The sequence below is a fragment of the Henningerozyma blattae genome, chromosome 2, assembly GCF_000315915.1.
Source record: "Henningerozyma blattae CBS 6284 chromosome 2, complete genome".
NCBI classification, from domain to species: Eukaryota; Fungi; Ascomycota; class Saccharomycetes; order Saccharomycetales; family Saccharomycetaceae; genus Henningerozyma; species Henningerozyma blattae.
This window is the reverse complement of record NC_020186.1, coordinates 2,365,213-2,387,633: the sequence shown is the minus strand read 5'-3', so window position 1 is coordinate 2,387,633 and position 22,421 is coordinate 2,365,213. Positions and strand designations below refer to the sequence as shown.

General features: G+C 31.5%; 6 protein-coding genes and 2 non-coding genes across 8 annotated transcripts; 5 read left to right on the top strand and 3 right to left on the bottom strand.

The window, feature by feature from the left end:
• Positions 1-37: 37 nt before the first annotated feature.
• On the top strand, positions 38-3,235 carry IMH1 (Imh1p; the record flags this gene model as incomplete). The annotated part of the gene is made up of 1 exon (XM_004179286.1): positions 38-3,235. The coding sequence occupies one exon, from the start codon at positions 38-40 to the stop codon at positions 3,233-3,235; it is 3,198 nt and encodes a 1,065-aa protein (XP_004179334.1).
• A 181-nt stretch (positions 3,236-3,416) lies between these two features.
• CDA2 (chitin deacetylase CDA2) lies at positions 3,417-4,340 on the bottom strand (the record flags this gene model as incomplete). Its single annotated transcript, XM_004179285.1, has 1 exon — positions 3,417-4,340. The coding sequence occupies one exon, from the start codon at positions 4,338-4,340 to the stop codon at positions 3,417-3,419; it is 924 nt and encodes a 307-aa protein (XP_004179333.1).
• Positions 4,341-5,209: 869 nt separating this feature from the next.
• On the top strand, positions 5,210-11,032 carry STT4 (1-phosphatidylinositol 4-kinase STT4; the record flags this gene model as incomplete). Its single annotated transcript, XM_004179284.1, has 1 exon — positions 5,210-11,032. One exon carries the CDS (start codon positions 5,210-5,212, stop codon positions 11,030-11,032), a length of 5,823 nt encoding a protein of 1,940 aa, XP_004179332.1.
• Positions 11,033-11,675: 643 nt separating this feature from the next.
• ACO1 (aconitate hydratase ACO1) lies at positions 11,676-14,006 on the top strand (the record flags this gene model as incomplete). Its single annotated transcript, XM_004179283.1, has 1 exon — positions 11,676-14,006. One exon carries the CDS (start codon positions 11,676-11,678, stop codon positions 14,004-14,006), a length of 2,331 nt encoding a protein of 776 aa, XP_004179331.1.
• A 335-nt stretch (positions 14,007-14,341) lies between these two features.
• Positions 14,342-15,010, bottom strand: TBLA0B09930 (uncharacterized protein; the record flags this gene model as incomplete). Its single annotated transcript, XM_004179282.1, has 1 exon — positions 14,342-15,010. The coding sequence occupies one exon, from the start codon at positions 15,008-15,010 to the stop codon at positions 14,342-14,344; it is 669 nt and encodes a 222-aa protein (XP_004179330.1).
• Positions 15,011-17,764: 2,754 nt separating this feature from the next.
• TDA10 (putative ATP-dependent kinase) lies at positions 17,765-18,619 on the bottom strand (the record flags this gene model as incomplete). Its single annotated transcript, XM_004179281.1, has 1 exon — positions 17,765-18,619. One exon carries the CDS (start codon positions 18,617-18,619, stop codon positions 17,765-17,767), a length of 855 nt encoding a protein of 284 aa, XP_004179329.1.
• A 2,914-nt stretch (positions 18,620-21,533) lies between these two features.
• On the top strand, positions 21,534-21,606 carry TBLA0Btrna20A. Its single transcript has one exon. It is a non-coding gene; the product is annotated as a tRNA-Ala (tRNA).
• Positions 21,607-21,610: 4 nt separating this feature from the next.
• On the top strand, positions 21,611-21,681 carry TBLA0Btrna21G. The gene has a single exon. It is a non-coding gene; the product is annotated as a tRNA-Gly (tRNA).
• Positions 21,682-22,421: the final 740 nt, after the last annotated feature.

Here is a 22,421-nt window from a genome sequence, read left to right as displayed (position 1 = left end):
TTTAAGAAGGGAGACATTACAAAAACCTCATATTAATATGTTCAAGCAAATCAGCCAATTTAGCAAAAATCTAACAGATGAGCTAAGTAAAGGTTTAGCTGATGATATAAGTTCACCGGGAGAGCCAGTCCCAGATGATAACAGTGGCCTACCAAAAGAAGTTCAAGATAAATTACGGAAGTTTGAAAAATATGAACAGAAATACCCATTACTTTTATCTGCTTACAAGAATGAAAAAATGAAAAGTGAGAAATTTATTCAAATGGAAAAAATCATTACTGAGAATACGCCTATTTCCAGTCTAGATGATGCTGAATCTTTAACTTCGTTTTTTCAAAATTTAGATGCAAAAACATCAATGTATAACGAAGAGATTAAAAGACTAACTAGTTTAAATTCAGAAAATGAGAAAAGAATGAAAAATTCAATTGGATCAACCACGTCTGAAATTGATACTGCCGAAGAAAAGGCTACATCTGAAAATGATTCTGCTAAGCAAATAGAAGATTTGCTTGAGAAAATTAAAGAATTAGAAGATAAAGTTACGTCATCAGATGAAAAAAATAAAGAATTGAAAAAGTCTTATGAAGTAAAAATAAAATCTCTGGAATTGGAAATACAATCAGCACCTGCGACAAATGATAATCATATACTTGAGGATAAGCAAAAAACTCAAGAATTAGAACTCCAAAATAAGAAATTATGCGATGAAATATCTGAATTATCAAAAGAAATTTCAAATCAAAAAGTAGAACTGCAGAATCATGAAAAATTAATCTCATCTAAAGAGGAAGAGATTAAAAATGGCAAGTCTGAACTAGATGAAAAGGTTGAAATGATTACCGTCATTAATTCTAAGTTAGAGGATATCAGCAAGCAGTGTAAATCTCATCTAGACTCTATTCAAAATCTGGAATCAGATAATAACAAATTGAAAAATGAAAACGAAGAAAAGCAATCTAAAATCTTAACCTTGGAACAAGTAGTAGAAAAACATGAAAATAAAATTAAAGATCTGGAAGAAAGCGTTCATGAAAAGTCAAAACTCATTTCAAGTTTGGAAGAAGATATAAAGAAAGAAATACAGTCTTCAGCTGGGCAATCTAATACTGAAGATCAAGTATCTACCACTTTACCTTCTACTTCTCAAACTATAAGTAGTAAAAAGAAAAATAAGAAGAAAAATAAGAAAGGTAACAATATATCTCAACCATCTACTACTCAGGCACCTGTCAAATCTTCAGATTCCCAAGAAAAATACAATGCATTATTAAAGGAATATGAGGTACTGAAAGAGGAGCATGAAAAATCTGATCAATTAGCATTACAGTTAGAAAAAATCACAAAAGATTTTGATGAGTTAAAAAAATCTCATAATGATAATTCCAATTTGAAAGAAATTACTGAAAATTTTGAAAAACTAAAACTTTCAAATCAAAAATTAATTGAAGAATATAATGAATTTAAAATAAATCATGAAAAATCTATATCTGATATCAAGCATACCTCAGAATTAGATGATGAATTGCAATTATTACGCTCCACTAATAAGGAACAAGAAGATAAAATTGATGACCTTGAAGCTGAAAAAAATAAGGTATTAGCTGACTTAGGTGAATTAAAAGCTGCTCTAAAATCTAAAAATGAAGAAATAGAAAATCTAAGAGATATGTTACGTACAGTAGGTAATGAATTGGTAGAAGCAAAAGATCAAATTAAGGATGCCGGAAGCTTAAATGCTAAGGAAGCAGAATCGTTAAAACGTGAATTGGATGATTTACGTGAAAAAAATTCAGCAGTTATCCAAACTTATGAAACTAAAATTGCAGACTTAAAGAAAGATTTTGATAATATGAAAAACGAAAAGGATAAATTACTTTCAAATGCTGCTTTAACTGAAAGACAGCGTAAAATTCTAGACAAGAAAATTTCTCAGATGGAAGAGCACATTTCTCAATTTCAAAAAGAGAAAGTTGAATTAGATACTAAATTAAAGGATTATGATTTATTAGTAAAATCAGAGACTTATTTGAAAACATCGATTACCCAAAAAGAAAAAACTATTGCATATTTAGAAAAGCAGGTAAAAGATTATAATGAGAAAAGTGCTTCAAATAAGCAAGCAATTGATCTGGTGAAAAAAGAATCTGAGCAGTATAAACTACGTATGAGTGCTTTACAAAAGGAAAACAGAGATTTAAAAGAAAATTCAAAAAAAAATATAACTTCATCAGAAAATTATATCAAGGAAAATGGAATTTTATCGGAAAGAATTAAGATCCTACAAGAAAAATTTGATCATGCACAAAATTTGAAAAGCAACTCCAATGAGCAAGTTGAATCCATTCAAAGACAGTGTGAGGAGCTAAATGTTAAGTTAAAAGAATCTAATAAAAGGGTCATGTCCCTTGAGGATGAATTAAATGATTATTCAAATATTATTCAAGAAAAAACACGAGAAGCAACCACTATGCGTCAACTAATATCGGATTCTCATAATGGTGATTCTCAGAAATTAAGAGAGCTGCATGATAAAATTGACTATTTTACTGATGAAAACAAAAGATTGAAATCGGAATTTGAACTTTCATCTGGTAAAATGTCTAGAGAACTGCAAGAAGCGCAAGCTAAAAATAGTAAATTACAGACATCTATTCACGCTTTAACATTAAGTGAGCAACGACTAAACGCAGAAATAGAAAATTTGAAATCGGTAAATGAAAGTATTCGTAAAAAAAGTACTGTAAATGGAGAAGATACTGATGAATTAGAGAAATCAAATTCTAGCTTAAAAGAAGCACTCTCTAAAGCTGATACCAAAGTTCGTGATTTGCAAGAAAATATAGAGAATTTGATGAAGGCGAATAATGATACAAACAAGAAACTAGAACGTATTACAAAATCTTATAGGACCGTTTCAAATCAATTAAGCACTTTACGTGATCAAAGGGGATTTGCCTCAAGTAGATCCAGTAGGTCTAATTCGGTTACATCTACACTTCATGATTCTTCAAAGGGAGACTCTGATGGAAATGGGTTTATTATGGGACAATCCAGGCCATCTATGTCAACGGAAAGTCAAGCAGAAATGAATGAAAAGATTGCGTATATAAAGAATGTTCTATTAGGATTCTTCGAACATAAAGACCAAAGGGGTCAACTTCTTCCAGTAATCTCAATGTTACTACATCTAGACCGTAATGATGAAAAAAGGCTGTTAATGGCGTTAAGATAATGGATTTTATAATACCTTTTATATCTGTATTATTATTTTGTATACACTTTTAATAGAATTTAATAATGAAGTATTTATATTGTTATCGGTATTTATTTGATAAAATAGATATGTTAGTAATGAGTAATTAGTACAATTCTATGAAATAACAAAAATTATTTTAAATAAATGATCTACTTATCTAGTCATATTCTCGGATATAATCATTACCACCTGCACATTCTGCTACAGTTAACTGATCTTCTCCGATTATATCTTTTACCCTTAGAGCAATATCTACAGTAGTTTCTTTAGAATCATGCTCTAGAATTAATCCTGTTTTATCTCTATTCCAGTCATGAACTCTACCCAAAATTTCTTCCAAAGAAACAGAGGGATCACCAGAAGCAAATTTCCAATCTAAAGTATCATGATTCCAAACTACGGCTTGTAACCCAAATAACCTTGTAATATGACGAACTCTATTGTCAATTCCTCCGTAAGGTGGTCTCCACCATTTTGGAATATGGTGTCCTGTGGCATTCATTGCCCAAATACCCCATTCAATTTGTGCGATAATTTCTTTATTCGATAAAGCAGGTAAATAACGATGTGACCATGTATGAGATCCAATCAAATGGCCATCATCTTGTATTCTATGATAAATATCGGGATGTTCCACGATATTGACACCTAGATTGAAAAAGGTAGTTTCATGATCCAAACTATCTAGTAATCTTAAAGTTGCCGGTGTTGGTCCATCATCAAATGTTTGGGATAATTTTCTGCAGGTAAAAATTTCATCATGTCCCATACACCCATGGCAATCAAAAGAGCACGCTTCTCTTGGAACATTTGCACAAAATCCTAGGGAGTATGGTCCAAAATCAGGAATTTTTGAAAGGTCAATAAAATCTAATGGAATATAAGGAGGATCCAAGCCAGGCCATTGGTATAGCCCCGTAATGCGTTTTAGCCAATCTGGAAAAGGTGTACGTGCTTTCCCATTTGCAACCTTGAAATCAGTAGCTTCTACCAATTCATCATTCTCTTCCAATGCAAATAACTTATTGTACAAAAGAGATAAAAGGAATAAATAGAGAAAATTAAATTTTAGGAATCTCATTTCTGTATTTAAAATAAGCATATAAAGAAGGCTTTGTTTTAATTAAATGTTAATAAGAATTCCTGAATCCAATATTATATAATAGTAGTAATTTCAACTTTTTTTTTAGGACTAGAGAAAATTTTCTCCAACTAATGAATTACGATATTTTATAATTTAAATAAAATATTTTGTGTTTCTAAAAAAAAAAACAAATAGCTCCAGATGATATTATTGTTTATCTTTTACTTTATTCTACTTTACTGGCATAAGCGCTTATTTTGTGTCATTTGAAAATTGCGAAAGATATTTACCTTAAAGATTAGCACGGTTCCACAAAACTAAGACAAATATTAACTATTTTATTATAAAAGGAAAACAACTTCTTACATTTTCGAGAATATTTAAAAAAAAAAGTGTCAATTGTTGTTTTTTTGTTTGCTTTTTTTACATAGTGATTAATTTACATATAAAAATCTAGTCCAAGTAACAAACCTTCTTAATAAAGAAATTAAAGATGCTAAAAATATTTAGGGGCAACTTATTATTTATATTAAAATAAAATTGTAAATTTTAAATAGTTTATTCATATATATGAAGTAGGCATTTATTTTCTGTTTTCTTATTGATTTGGTATAAGTTAATAGAGGTTGAGCGATGAGGTAAATTTAGGGTATTTTTTTTATCTTATTTTCGAACACCGGACCATTACGAAGTTTTGTATGAAATTTCATCTCGCGGTAAATAATAAATACTGGAGCTGTAAAAAAAATGTCGTGAATAGAAAAGAAAGACTGCCTGTTTCTTATGAATAGTTTTGATAGAGTGTTAATGCTCAGTTGCTAAATATCAAATTAATTATAAGTTGTTAGTATTTTTTATTTTTAGCAATGAGATTTAACAGAAGAAGTACAATTACATCTTCTCTAAGAGCACGAGCATTGAGTAAACTAACCCAATTCTCAGTTAATGGCCAGGAAACTGAACTTTCAAAACAAAAAGAAGATAGATATAAAGCCTTTGAAGCAATTGCTCACTCATTACCAATATCTTATGCAAAAGATAAATCACAAGTATATTCTATTCCTTTGACTGTCAACGAATGGGAGATATTTGTTGCTTTAGGTCGTTCTAAGCCTACAGACTTTGATCAGGCTCAAAAGTTGCTTCATGATGTGATTGAAACGTATTTTTTGGAGTCTCCCAGACAAGTTTTTAGTGATGTTTTGATGACAAAATTTAAATCTCAGGATTTAAGAAACCCACACGAATTATTTACCTTTACATTAACTAGCTTGATAATCACACTATGTACAAAATTCCCTTCATTAGCCGAGCATTGCAACACATTATTTGATAAGTATATTTCACTAGTATTACAATTGTTTTCCCAAGATGCATCAGCCATATTTTCACTATTAGGTTTTATGAATTCATTTATTCATAATAATACCTCTATTGAACTTAACACACATGTTTGGAGTCAATTATCGTATATTTTTAATTCAACAGAATTTATTGAACAACTAGAAAATGTTTTGACCTTTTCTCAATCTTTAACAAATGATTATATTGTTCAATATTATGCTACAAATAATGAATTATCCCTGGCTTTATTTTTAAAAATTTTAGGTCAATTTAACCTCTCTGTATGTACTGCAATTGTGTCTGATACAATTGCCAATAAAAAGACTTCTAAAGATACACGTATTAAAAATAAGCAAGGTAAATTTGTAGAATATTTATTGGACAGTATTGTAGAAATGTATAAAGAGGATCAAGCTAGAGAACTAAATGCCGCAGAATCAACCCAAACTTCTCAACAATCATCTATTGCTGATGTCGCTCGTTCTAAACCTGAAATATTTCAGAACATAATTGTTGGAAAAAGAGACCAACTGATTGAACTATGTAAGTTTACACTAAATATGTTCCCTGTTGTTGATGCAGCAGATGTTTCAAATGAAACTAAAATTGCATTTCTTTTTGAAGCTAAAACGTATTTTTTGGAAATTTTAAGTGTAATCCCATTAATTCAAGCCCCTGGAGATGAATTATTTGCTCAATTTGTGGAGGTTGTAACAGACTTTCTGAATAAATATATCATGGTTGCTGTTACACCACCTTGTTTGGTAAAAAATATTGTAGCAGTAGCTTCATTGTTGAACTATTTTACGGAAGATGTTTCATTACCGCTGTTGCGTCTATTCCCGTTACTAGTGGCCTTGCCTCATATATCTACTTCGACGGTTGAAGAAATATCTCAATATTTTACAAAAGGTCTGTTACCTTTAAATGAAGACTCCATTGTGAATACTATTTATTCAATTAATAATCTTTTGACTGGTAATAGTGCTGCTACTCATCTTTCAATGTTAAAGAGACGTCAGTTAACAATGCCAACTGTTTCTCTAAGACCTAGAGAACGGACTGTAACTTCTGATTCATTCCCTGAAACTCATATAATGAACGACACTGCTCTTCCTAGATCATTTTCGCAATTAGAGTTACAGACTAATGCATCTGGTTCTGCTGTTGTTTCTAATCCGCGGTCACATATAAATAGCACTTTGATATTCGAAAACTGTGTCACTGCTACGACGATTATTGCGGCAAATTATAATGATCCATCAATAACAGCATTAACCATTGCAATCCTAACCCAGAAAGTTACCACAATTTCAAAAGCTTTAGATAAAATCATTATATCTGCTCTGACCAAAATTTCAAGATATACTTCACCAAATGAGTTTACGATCTTGTTAAAATTCTATAGAACGGTCTATTTGAGATATTCTAAAGAGGGAAAGAAGGACTTGATTAAAGATATTACTGATGCAAGAATTAAAATATCCACATCACTTTATTTGAAAAAGTACAGAAGTAAACCTTATTACATGCAATTGCATGATCTTTTAGAATCTATTATAGCTTGTGGTGAAGTTGATAAATTGGAACATCATAGATCTCATTCAGAAATATCAATTGTTGCAGAAGAAATAGGTCATTATTTAGCACCATTGGCTGCATTATTACCAAAACCGGGCTCTCCACGGTTTGACTTGAGTACTGATGAAACTACTACCAATATGTTTAGAAATATTTGGTTCAATATGGCAATTCATGGTTTCCATCATGGATCAGATCTGGTGAAAAAGCACTACTCAAATTTATTAACGATATCTCATAACACGCCTCCATTAGCCTCAGATTTCCCAGCAAATAATAAGGAAATGTCTTTAGAAATGAACGGCATTCTGCGTCGTGGTTCTTCTAGTGCTAATATTAAAGAACAGAAGCAAGCTATCTCGGAATTTATGAATGTAAAATCTGTCCAGCCTAGAACTACATCTGACACGAAAGTGATGTTTTTGGCTGCTACTGTTCTACTTGAAAAACTTCGTGCTGAAGCTGGGGAGTGCTCGCAAGTTGTCTCATATTTTTCAGACCCATCTGTTGTTTCAAGTTCTTTAGAAAAGAGTTTAGAACATATAAATTTTTACGTTATCCGTAAATATACTAAATTTGTACAAGCAGGTACATCAAGAATTTACAATTCACAAAGTGTAGTTAATCAATTAAATGAAATGCTTTTAAGTTTAGCTCATAGAGACTCATATCTTCAAAATGTTGCATTTAATTCATGTGATGTTTATATTAGAAATCTACCTTCGTCATTATGCCACCACGACTCATTATTTACTTTACTTGATTTAATGACAGCACTATTTGATAGTGTAATGGATTGTGAAACAAATAGATTTGAACCTCGTTATGAATTTGAGCTGAAACACTCTCAGAAAAAAATACTTCTTCCAGATACTGTGTCGTGGAGACAAGGTACTTTATCAAGGCTAAATAAAGCAGCTAAGGAATGGGTTAATTTAGTGTTAAATAAATCAAACCAAGATATCAAAATTTTGCTACAGTCTTACATTTCAAATATGGAGACATATGATCATTTTACATCTGTAGAATTTGGTGTTTCATTTGCTATAGAAATGGCAGGTTCGATTACATCTGTGGATAAAGAACTTTCAAAATTAAATTATTCAACTTCAGAAAAGCCAAACACGATTGCTGAATTTATTTATCAACATTCTTGGCGATCGAAATACCTGGTTACTAAGGCAATGGTTTCATCAGAGGAAGAAATGCTAGTAGAAATTAATAAGTATGTTGACTTAATTAATAATTTAATTGCTGAAGGTGACAGCATTTCAAACAAAAACATTAATGAGTTCTTAGATTTGTCGGCAGCTTTAGTAATACTGGGTAAAAATTTAGCTGGTTCCTTAATCCACAATCTTGTAAAATTACCCTTCAAAATATTTACACCAGAGGCTATCAAAACAGCTATTAATGTCTGGTTGACGATTATTAAGGAGAGGCCAGATATTGCACATATTCTACTTGTAGAAGTTGGTTATTATTGGATGAGATCAATAGATGACGGATTAGGTTTATTCTCTGGTAAGCACAATTTACTACCTGAAGAATTTCAAATGATGGAATATAAACCATATAATAAAATTGCAATAAATAGAGACTCGCGAATTGCGATGCGTTCTCTTCAACCTCATCGATATATCATTAAATTTTTTATTTCACATTTTCAAGGTACATTATACCAAAGTGAAGCCTTATTGAAATTGTTTACCACATGGATTACTCAAGCGACTGATAACTTAGAAAATGCATCGTTACATCCTTTTGCTAGACTAATAAGAAATGAACTATTGAATTTTGCTGCCCTGGTTCTTGCAGTTAATAATAGAGAGAAGACAAAGTATGTTACCAAGTTAAGTCATAGTATTACAAATGGTGCATTATCGTGGTATATTCAACCAGTTTCTTGGCCCTTTGGTTCAAATGATATGAAAGTTAAAACTGATTTATCGGTAGCCTCTGAACTATATGCTGCTTTAAATAGATTATCTAATATCCTCATGCACAACTGTGGTTCGGAATTTAAATTATTGCTTGCATTTTTGAATAATGATATAAATCATATCAAGACTTGGCTAAACTTTCTAAGTGAAATGGAAAATGACAATAGTGCAGGTTTTACATCAGAGCTAGTGGACACTGCCTTCAAGAAGCATCCACAATTAGCGGCAAATATTTTAACCAGAAGTGGCGGTGAAAAATTCACAAATGATGTTATTCAAAAAGTTTCTAGTAAGCCATTAGCATGTATCAAAGTTTCGGATACTCTTCCATTGTTTTTATCCGGGATGAATAGCACAATTAATTCTAATGATATCCATAATATATTATATTGGAGTCCTGTTTCTCCACTAAAGTCTATTAACTTGTTTTTACCTAAGTGGAATAAAAATAATTGTATTCTTCAATATGCCGTATTATCATTAGAATCGCACAATGTTAATGTAACATTCTTCTATGTTCCCCAGATTGTACAATGTTTACGTTACGATGCAACGGGATACGTGGAAAAGTTGATTTTAGATACTGCTAGTATTGATATGTTGTTTTCACATCAAATTATCTGGAATATGTTGGCTAATTGTTACAAGGGTGATGAAGCGTTAGAAGAGGATGAAATCAAGCCTACGTTAGACCGTGTCCGTGAAAGAATGGTATCTAGATTTAGTGGATATCAGAAAGAATTTTATGAAAAAGAATTTGGGTTTTTCGATGAAGTTACTGGTATCTCAGGTAAATTAAAACCTTATATTAAGAAAAGTAAGGCTGAGAAGAAGATAAAAATCGATGAAGAAATGGCTAAAATTAAAGTTGAAGAAGGTGTTTATTTACCTTCTAACCCAGATGGTGTATTAGTCGATATTGATCGTAAAAGTGGTAAACCATTGCAATCACATGCTAAAGCACCATTTATGGCTACTTTTAAAATTAGAAAGGAAGAAATTGATTCTAATACAGGTGAAAAACAAACTGTTGAAAAATGGCAAAGTGCTATTTTCAAAGTTGGTGACGATTGTAGACAAGATGTTTTAGCCTTACAATTAATCTCTATGTTTAGAACTATATGGTCATCTATTGGTCTTGATGTTTACGTGTTTCCTTATAGAGTGACAGCAACATTACCAGGTTGTGGTATTATTGATGTGCTACCAAATTCAATATCTCGTGATATGCTAGGTCGTGAAGCAGTTAATGGATTATTTGAATATTTTGTTACCAAGTTTGGTAATGAAAATACAATTGAATATCAAAATGCAAGAAACAATTTTGTTAAATCATTAGCAGGATATAGTGTAATATCATATCTTTTACAATTTAAAGATAGGCATAATGGTAATATCATGTATGATGATCAAGGTCATTGTTTACATATCGATTTTGGTTTTATCTTCGATATTGTTCCTGGTGGTGTTAAATTTGAAGCTGTCCCATTTAAATTGACCAAAGAAATGGTTCGTGTTATGGGTGGGTCACCAACTACAAGTGCATATCGTGATTTCGAAGAACTATGTATCAAGGCTTATCTGGCAGCAAGACCACACATGGAAGCCATCCTAGAATGTGTTGAACCAATGTTAGGCAGTGGTTTACCGTGTTTTAAAGGTAATAAAACTATGAAAAATCTACGTACTCGTTTCCAACCTCAGAAGACAGAGCATGAAGCAGCACTATACATGAAGAATTTGATTAGAAAGAGTTTTGAGAGTTTCTTCACCAAAGGTTATGACGAATTCCAAAGGCTTACCAATGGTATTCCATATTAAATGGACTCAATTCTAATATAATTCTAATGAAGTACTTAGTAATTAACGTTATCCAACATTACTGGCATACCCTTTTGTGACGCGATGCCCAATTTGCGACGCTGCCGATCCAGGCCGAGCTCGGTCACGGCGCTAGCTATTGCGGTCACGCTCTTCAAAACTAAGGGCCCGGATGCCCATTCGGATATACGGGATATGCAGGTATATAAGGGATGGCGATTTTAACAGTCAAGGGATACGAATCAATATTAGATTGGTTTAACACAATTATTTGTAAATAAATTTTAATTGTTATTTTGTCATTGATCTAGAAGACATTATATACCTATACTTATTTATATATTAACTTATTTGGATTAGTATTTTCGTTGCTGAAGCTAGAAAGAAATTCAAGTATTGAAATTTGCATATTATTTTGACCAAGTAAGCAGATTCTTACGTCTTTGATAGTCACTAGATTTGTAATTTGATCTAATCCTGAAGGATTCATTTTGCATTACACATATCCGATATATTAGCTCAATATTATTCAATTCGAAGACTATTATATCTATTTATATTCCAAATTCACCTTCTAATAAGATTCTAATATTTTACATCCAAAAAAAAAAGATCCAATACCAAGCTATAACTTCAATTAACAATGCTAAGTGCTCGTACTGTCTTAACAAAACCATTAAAGAGAGGTCTAGCTACCTTGACAAAAGACTCTAAAGTTAACCAAAATTTAGTTGAAAGTCATTCTTTTATTAATTATAAACAAAATGTTGAAAACGTCGACATTGTTAGAAAGAGACTAGGTAGACCATTGACTTATGCTGAAAAGATCTTATATGGTCATTTGGACGACCCACATGGTCAAGCTATTGAAAGAGGTGTTTCATATTTGAAGTTGAGACCAGACCGTGTTGCTTGTCAAGATGCTACTGCTCAAATGGCTATTTTACAATTTATGTCTGCAGGTTTACCTGAAGTTGCAAGACCAACTACTATTCATTGTGATCATTTAATCCAAGCTCAAGTTGGTGGTGAAAAGGATTTAAAGAGAGCTGTCGATTTAAATAAGGAAGTTTACGATTTCTTAAAGACTGCTACCTCCAAATACAATATGGGGTTCTGGGGTCCAGGTTCTGGTATTATCCATCAAATTATCTTAGAAAATTATGCCTTCCCAGGTGCCTTATTAATTGGTACTGATTCGCACACTCCAAATGCTGGTGGTTTAGGTCAATTAGCTATTGGTGTTGGTGGTGCAGATGCTGTTGATGTTATGTCCGATTTACCATGGGAATTGAAAGCACCAAAGATTTTGGGTGTTAAATTGACTGGTAAGATGAGTGGATGGACTTCTCCAAAGGATATTATCTTGAAATTAGCTGGTATTACTACTGTTAAAGGTGGTACTGGTAAGATTGTAGAATATTTTGGTGAAGGTGTTGACACTTTCTCTGCCACTGGTATGGGTACCATTTGTAATATGGGTGCTGAAATTGGTGCTACTACCTCTGTTTTCCCATTCAATAAATCAATGGTCGAATATTTGAATGCTACCGGTCGTTCACAAATTGCTGACTTTGCCAAATTATATCAAAAAGATTTCTTATCTGCTGATGAAGGTGCAGAATATGATGAATTGATTGAATTAGACTTGAATACCTTGGAACCTTACGTCAATGGTCCATTTACTCCAGATTTGGCTACTCCAATCTCTAAGTTAAAGGATGTTGCAGTTCAAAACAACTGGCCATTAGATGTTAGAGTCAGTTTAATTGGTTCTTGTACCAACTCTTCTTATGAAGATATGTCTCGTGCTGCTTCTATCGTTAAAGATGCCGCTTCTCATGGTTTGAAAGCTAAGACTATCTACACAGTCACACCAGGTTCTGAACAAATTAGAGCTACCATTGACCGTGATGGTCAATTAGGTACTTTTAAAGAATTTGGTGGTATCGTTTTGGCTAACGCTTGTGGTCCATGTATTGGTCAATGGGATCGTAGAGATATTAAGAAAGGTGACAAGAACACCATTGTCTCTTCTTTCAACAGAAACTTCACTTCAAGAAATGATGGTAACCCAGAAACTCACTCATTTGTTGCCTCTCCAGAAATCGTCACAGCTTTTGCCATTGCTGGTGACTTAAGATTTAACCCATTAACTGATAAGTTAAAGGACAAGGATGGCAATGAGTTCATGCTAAAGGAACCAGTTGGTGAAGGTTTACCAACTAGAGGTTATGATAAGGGTGCTAGTACTTACCAAGCCCCACCAGAAGATCGTTCCAATGTTGAAGTTAAGGTCTCTCCAACTTCTGACCGTTTACAATTATTGAAACCATTCAAAGCTTGGGATGGTAAAGATTCTTTAGACATGCCAATTTTAATTAAATCATTGGGTAAGACTACAACTGATCATATTTCAATGGCTGGTCCATGGTTAAAATACAGAGGTCATTTAGAAAATATCTCTAACAATTATATGATTGGTGCTATTAATGCTGAAAATAAGAAGGCTAACAATGTTAAGAACGTTTACACTGGTGAATACAAGGGTGTTCCAGACACTGCCAGAGATTACAGAGATCAAGGTATTAAATGGGTTGTTATTGGTGGTGAAAACTTCGGTGAAGGTTCTTCCCGTGAACATGCCGCTTTAGAACCAAGATTCTTAGGTGGGTTTGCCATCATCACTAAATCATTTGCCCGTATTCATGAAACTAACTTGAAGAAACAAGGTTTATTGGCCTTGAACTTCAAGGACCCAGCTGATTACGACAAGATTAACCCGGATGATAAGATCGATATTATTGGTTTATCTGAATTTGCCCCAGGCAAGTGTGTCACAATGAGAGTTACTCCAAAGAATGGTGACTCTTGGACCACTGAGTTAACTCATACATTCAACGAAGAACAAATTGAATGGTTCAAAAACGGTTCTGCCTTGAACAAAATTAGAAAAGACAAATTGGCCAACTAAAATTGATTAGTTTCTAATTGTCTTCTAATTTATTTTAACACAGAACGCTATTGAACGGTACCAGAATTAATATTTATATTGTTTTTTTCGCTTCCATTCAATAAATGCCCCCTGTAAAAAGAAATTCATTTGACTAGTAATACTATTTATTTTATTTATTATATTTATTTACTTCACACTTTATTTATTTATAATTTATTTATTTATTAATTATTTTATATTCTTAAGATACTACTGCAGCTTGTGATATTTATTTTACTCTGATAGTACGTTTCTTCATTTTTGTTTAAAATTCTATTTCTTTATGTACAATATTCCCTTGTATATGGAATGCCTTAACAAACTGAACTTCCTTCTGGTAAGCCTTGAACTTTTATAGGAATATATTCATTTAGTTCATTACTCCAAACAACTAATGAATCTTCAATGTTATTTGAATTTGCTTCTTGTATTTCTTTTTCTGATTGAATATAAACTACATCTCCATTACTACTAACTTTTAATCTGGAAGAAATATCATCCCATTCTTTGGACTTTAGTCTCTTCACTAATTCCTTATTTTCAAGTTTTGAAAGTGGTGGGGAACAAGTGATTCCACTTTTTAATAAAATCCTTTGGCCTATTAAATCAGGATTAGTTTTCAATGGTTTACATAGAACAACTTTGCTAGTAACTGATGAGTTGGTATTATTGTTGTTTACATCTGTTGAAGATTGCTGTACTCCACACAGTAGCATAGCTTCACTAACCTCACCCCTTAATTTACATTTTTTAATATTTTCTAATACAACTACAAATTGGTTTTGTAAATTTTCAATGGGAATATGTTCTTGTAAACCCGAGCATATTTGTTTATTCACCAGTGGTTCAAGATTTGATGTTTGAACTTGTAAAACATATAATTTTGAAGAGCTCGGATGTCTGATAACGTTATTTACATGGCCAATTCGAAGATCGAGTCTTGCAAAATGATGAAATCTCTTGAATACAGAACCTTTTAACATGACTCTATACTAGTATTCTATTTACGTAACCAAAATTCATTTGTTTTCTACTGAATTACTATTATTAAGATATTATTAATAAGATTTATTATACAATAAAGTTTTGACCGAGACTTTATTTTTTACTGGTCGACTTAATAATCTTGGAAGGCATTTTAAGAGTGTCACCAAAAAATATAAGAAAATGGTGATTGAAAAGAGAACGAGAATTACAAAACAGCAAAGCTAAGATTTTCTTCGGATTAATAGACCAAGAAATGCCAAGAAATGCGTCCCTAACAGTTAGCTCGTATTTTCAATACTTCTCAAGTAATCGAGTTCTATTGTCCAATAAAGTCACCTTCGTAACAAAATATAAGCATGTTCTTTGCAATACTTCATTGCGTTCTGGTACGATTCAATAATGATCAATACTAAATCTGCACGTGGAATAATAAAGTGAAAAAGAGAAAAAGAAAGAGCCTATAAGGCATCCGTTACGTTATACTTTCACGGATTAACTTTCTTAGCGATGAGGTCTATGAATTTTCCGAAACTTGACACAGTGTCTTCCGAAAGGATCCATCTTGCACACCTGACTGTGACCTATACAAATGCGTAGTGGTATCTTCTCATGCCTAAGTAAGACTATATCATCGGAACATTCAATATTGATTGGGTAAAATATAGTGGCCAGTTTTTTATAGTCCCTTTATTTTAAGGACCAGGTTTTACAAAGGAAAATATCTTGACTGTATATCTATTGTAGAATAACTTATTTCACAATTTTAATTCTCGTGTTATGTTTAGTTCGTAATGTTCTCAATGTTCTCAATTTTGTACTATTCATGTCAGAAAACGGAAGGAATAATTCTTGTAGTTTCTTGATATTATCAATACTCCTTCTTGGTTAATTAACCCAATAATCTTAGGGTCGAAAGCTATACCTGGAGAGAGACCTAATTGGTTCTAAGCATATTATCCCCCTCCATGTATTGCCCGTTCCGGTGAGTAAAATATCGTTGGAACCTATTTAGTGAATATTTTAAAGATATGGCTATCTATTAGGCTGTTCACCCTTTTATTCTTCACAGTATGTTTGCTCATGCGTATTGATATTCGTATAAAATATATGACATTGTTACCAAAAAAATATCGTCAGATCTGTCAATCGGCCCTCTTTAATTTAAAATGAGTTTATTAAACAAAAATCCCAATAAGCCATTCAGGAAAATTATTTGTACACTGAATTGTTTGGGTGGATAAATTTTTAGTCCACTCCAATAGGTTACACTACTGCACTAATTTAATTAATTTTGTACATAAATAAATAAACACCATCAATAAGGTGAATATGCATAGCTATTATTACGTAGTAAGTTAAACTTATGATTGAGTTCAAACAGCAGTTACTCAGCATGCTGATTAATTCTTGGAGAAATTAATGGAGGTTAGTACTGATCGTTCCTTTCTTTGGCTATATTTCAATATCATTCGACCTCTCGTATCTTTTCTTATTTTAATTATTATTAGGATTAGTCTATTTCCAATTCAGTAGGGCATCAGTTAATCTCAGTTCAATTTCATAAAATATTAAACTTAATTCTGTGGTGTCCTGTTTTAACTTGCAGGGGGGTTATTTTGATCTTATAAAGACCTCAACTATTTGACTGCAGATCCAAAATTCGTATCATCTATATTATTTTAAACTTTAAATAGGTTATTTTTATTCCACATTTTTCAATAATTACCTCCAAAATAAAAAGAATTATCGGTGTTTTAGACATTGTCTCTTTTATTATCTTACAGAAATATTATTTAAAAAAAAAATACTAATACAACCAACTCTACTTTCTAATATATACTTCTAAATGATGAGATATTTACAAGAGATCAATAATTCTGATGATTTTGAGAAAGCTATTAATCCACAACAAGAAAGTCGATTGGTCGTAATTGTATTTGAAGCTTCATGGTGTGGGCCTTGTAAGCTGATGCATCCAATAGTGAATAGATATTGTACAAAATATTCAGACACTGCAGATTTTTATTGTGTCCAAGTAGATACGGCTCCAGAATTAGCCAAAAAATGTAAAGTTGAAGGGCTACCAACTTATGCTTTGCATAAGAAGGGGGAAGTGGTAGATAGAGTGATTGGTGCAAATCCAGCCGTGTTAAAGCAAGCGATTGATAGTCATAAGTCAGTCTAATATTTCAAAGATCTATTTTGTTTTGAACGTTTTAGTAAGTTGATCTGGAGGTAATCTTTGTTAAAATATAAAGCGGAATTTTCTTTTTTTCCTTTTCTTATTGAGATGCAATAGAATCAAAAATGAGAGTTTGATATTCAGTTTCATATTGATACTTCTTGGTGCAAAAATATTAATAATGTTCATCCTTTAAGCTCTTTAATTAATTTTTACTTTTGTTGAGATATTATTTTGAGAAAACATTCTATTTAGATAACAGCTTATAATGTCCAAAATAAATTCAAAACTAAGCTATAGAGAAATTGCATTTACCATAAAGTTTTCACATTAGAAAACAACTTTTGTATAATAAAAATATTGTAACACAATTTTCTGCTCTGAAGATTACGATGGCAAAATGCTGCCATTACCTTAGAGATGATTCATATGGCAGAAAAATATCGTCGTTTTGTAATTAAACTATTATATATTACTATATCAAGTTTAATTAAATACATAAAGAGGTCCAAAGCCTATCATATTATAAAGTAATTATCTCAGTGTTAAAAAAACTTCATATATTCCTTCATTGGTTGTGTAAAGATATTTCTGAATACTCAAGGTTTCTATCGATATTTATAGTAACAGTCAATGTAGCAATGTTACCCAATTTTTTACTCTTGATGAAATCTTCAAAATATTCTTCGTAGCATGGCCAATAACGGTCAATAAATTTTTCAACTTGTTCATCCGTCATACCATTACCTGTCTGTTCAATTAGTTCACGTTCTTGTTGCTTACGCCAATTATAAACATTGTGTATCTTATTAGTCGCAAAGACTATACCAATTGACGAAATTAGGTCGTTATCCCATAATAATTTGCTATAATGCAAGAGATATTTGTTAATGTCAATCATGTTTTCATCCAATGTTTTCTTCATATTTCTAGAAATAGATTCATACCCAACAAACCAACCTTCAAAAATTATAACATCGATTGGCAATTTTTTTTGAGTTGATGTGGGGGCTCTATCTCCTAGACCACCATATTTTGATTTATCATAATGGGGTACATTTAAAGAACTATTTGTATATGATAGAGTAGATTCCACAAATTGTGATAATAACGGCAAATCATGCGTGCCAGGTAATCCACGTCCGTCTAATAATTTATTATTAGAATATTTATTTTGTAATTGGATTTGATCTTCTCTTTTTAGATAAAAATCATCAATTGAAATGGCTAGTGATGAAATATCAGAATAGTTAGTTGTTATGTGTTCGCCTATCTTTTTGCTAGAGTAAGACTTTCCAGATCCCTGTGGTCCAGAAATAAATATATATAAGGGGCTTTTCTTAAACTGTTTTGATTTTTTCCATTGGCACAGTTGATTATCTACGAAGGTTAAAATGGTATTTAAAGCTGTATTATCATTCATTGGAATGGGATCTTGTTGTAGTGTCTCCGGATATTTTACTGAAATTTTTAATTTTTCAAAGTAAAATGTCTATATATGTATGCATGTTGCAGAGTATTATTGGCTAAATTGAAGTACAATAAATAAAAAGAGACTATATATAACAAGCAAATTTATCTTATGAAATTGTATGCGCATGTATAAGAGATAAGAAACCACAAATTTTGAAGTATAACTAAAAAAAAAAAAAAAAAAAAAAAAAAAAAAGAAAAAGAAAATCTAAGAGATTTCTTGTGAATAATTTTAAATATCGTATTATCATGATTTTTAAAATATATTATAATAATGGCTAATTTTTGATGATATACTAGCTTTTAGTATTATTACTTTATCTTAGAAAAAGGGTTTTAGAAACAAAAATTACATGATATTGGACGAAATTGCATTATAATCCTTTATTTAAGCCATTAATATTAATTATGGCTAAATTCTTTGAAAATATTGAAATAATTGAAATATAATATAACATAGCTTATATTATTAAATTAGTATAAACTGCAAACGAATTTTCACAATTAAATTAAGGTAGTGATGCTCCTGGGATGAACTACCCTACATTATGAGATATCTGAAATATCTTCATCTATAAAGATATCTTTCGCAAAACAATATAAATTAAATTGGGAGAAAATTTTCCACGGTCAACTCAAGTACAAAGAGTGATAGATAATCCATAAGCCAAAAAGGATAAAACTATCCTTAAAAAAAATACTACTAATAGCATTAAGGTATAATGATATAAATGCATATTGCAAATATGTACTGGTGAAAAACATATATTTAAAAAAAACATAACCAATAACAGAGTCTAGATGCCTTTTAACCTTATATGTTTGTTTACTAATGATATCATACTAAACATGCTATAAAATGGGGAATAATTAAGTCTATGATTTGGGTATTATTGGTAGCAAATATTTCATTAATATCTTCAGCTTGTTTGAAATATTTATCATAGATCCCATTTTTAAGAACCCCTTAAACATTATTGGAACTACGTTGCCATTAATTTTTATCTGAATGGTATCTAAAAACTCTACACAAGCCCTAAAGTATGTGGTGTACAGATTTTGTTTAGAGGGCAAGTTAAAATATATGGTTGGGAAGGAATAAAACTTCATATTTATATAGCTGAAGTCAAAGGTGTTATTGTGTAACTATTATGTCATTAATACTCTTCTGTAGCACATCTGCTAATGTAATGTATCCTTCCAAGGTTTTTCAAATCAATCTACTATAAAAGATCATTTCTAGACTATTATGCATATAAAAGTCACTTAAAAGAGTTAAAGTGCCTCCTGCTGTAAAATATTATTTGACACATGACCAAGAATTAACTTCTTGGTTACAATCATAATGCAAGAAATACAGAATGCTAATAAATGCCGTCTCCAACAGAGAACATATCAAACGGATAGCATTATAGTTACTTCAGATAATGATAGCATTATTTAACTTCGATAATTTAATATCATAATATTACAATAATACTCCAATATAGCATTAAGTTGCGTGACTCCATCATTCTGCGGAACTCGCATAAGTGCTACACCTTCTCTATTTAGCAACTACGAAAGAGTGGTACTAAGCTGTTTGCCTGTGTCACACACCTATATCGAACAACTCATTTACTGGGATTCAGGAGAGTTAGACATTGTTATACAGTGTTGAAGATGTAAAGACGACTACTTTATTTAGACATATATAGTAAATAATATAATCAAAATGAATATATTTCTTAAATAGTGTTTTTCGATATTATAAGAAAAACACATTGTTAATAATGACGTGATAAAAAGTATTTTACCACCTAATGGAAAATGATATAATCATATTCCAGCATCATTTTTAATTTATTTCTTTTCTTTGTTCACTTTTCTAACAATACTTTCAACAATACTTCTCATTTTATTTTAGTAGATTTTTAAAGGATAGACATTTTGTGGTATTATAGATAGAGCGTAGATCGAAATAGCTTGGTTCTTTTTTATATCCAGAATATATAGAACTATAGATAAGGGTTAGACATTAATGTGAATTAGATGAGTTTATACACAAATTGTACTGGCATGATAACATCATGGCAATTGGACAACATGTCTATATATTGTGGACACGTTGTTTCTGAGGTTGGACTTCAGCACATTAGTTACGTGTCTTGGTTGATGTGTTAGTACTTGTTGGAATACAACACATTTTGTTACATAGTGATACTGTCAGTACACTGTGCCAAAGGTTAGGAACTTACAAGCCCTAACTAAATCAGAGACGTTCGCGTCAACATGTTGTGACGCGTAAACTCGCTTGTATATAAAGCAATGCCCATGAGGCATCTATATAGAATTACACAGAATAAGATAAGTAAGTTATAGTTATAAGAATAATCAGGGTTATAGTCATCTGTAAAATACTAGCCAGATCACTATATAATATTCAATGTTGTAATCGTCTTGGGACAATACTAATAATACTACAAGGGATTAGGGTTTACACAAACCTGAACTATTCTTGAGTTATTGGACTTTTACACTAAAAGCTAGAGTACCACTTGTACTTAAATAATAACTTGTTTTTCTTATAACTATAAAATTAATATGAACGAACTATAAACTTATGAATTCTTGATGGATAAGTAGCCCTATTTATACGTTTTCAAATAGAACTATTTATCCTGAATATTAGTTTATTAACTTGTCAAGCAATTGCACAATTGCATAATATTATGACTCATAGCCATATAATTGCGTGAACGCACGACTGCACGATTGTATGACTCGTAGTCATCGGATTGTGTGATCGTTTGCTTAAAGCCTAAACTTGAGAACATTACTTTATATTTTTAGCATATGTCTACATCAAACAATCAGAATAATATGGGCGTGTGGCGTAGTTGGTAGCGCGCTCCCTTAGCATGGGAGAGGTCTTCGGTTCGACTCCGGACTCGTCCAGTCGGCGCAAGTGGTTTAGTGGTAAAATCCAACGTTGCCATCGTTGGGCCCCCGGTTCGATTCCGGGCTTGCGCAGTTTTATTTTTGACAAGTTTTGGGGTGTCACGTGACTGGGCGGCTAATTATTTTTAATCGCTTTATTAATATTGCAAAGTATACACCACATAAATAAATTCTTAAAAATTAATTTAATTAGGTAATTTAATATTAATTTCGTCATAATATAACTGTAATATAAAAATGACCAGCGGTCGAACTGTTCAAAATATTGTTGCTCATAGTTTAATTCTTAGTTAAGTAATCTGTTTGAATAATTATTATATTATTATTATAAAAATCTCCTTGCTTCTTTCGAAAGGGAATATATAATATATACAGGATATACAATGAACAGTTGTAAACTTTTGGGTATATTTTCTTGGTAATTTATACTCCAAAAAATGGACAGATCACCATCAACGAATTGATGGTCTGATATTAAAAATAGAACCCTATCACATGACTAATACCTTCTTAATATCACTACTTGGGGTATTTTTAGTAGTAAGGCCACGTATGCTTAATGCATGTTGGATTATTTATTATATTAAGTTGTTATTAGTTGTTGTATAAAGCCACAATTACGACTAAATTCATACTTTATTAGCTGTTAACACAAACCCACGACTTATGACACATAATGCCACAGCTCGGACAGTCCTTGAGTATGATATTTGTTCAAAGGATATATGTAATGTACTTCAACTTAATTAAAAGTAATTTTTATGTAGACAAACTAAGTAATGTTGTGTTTATTATATCTTTTGTTTATTTGA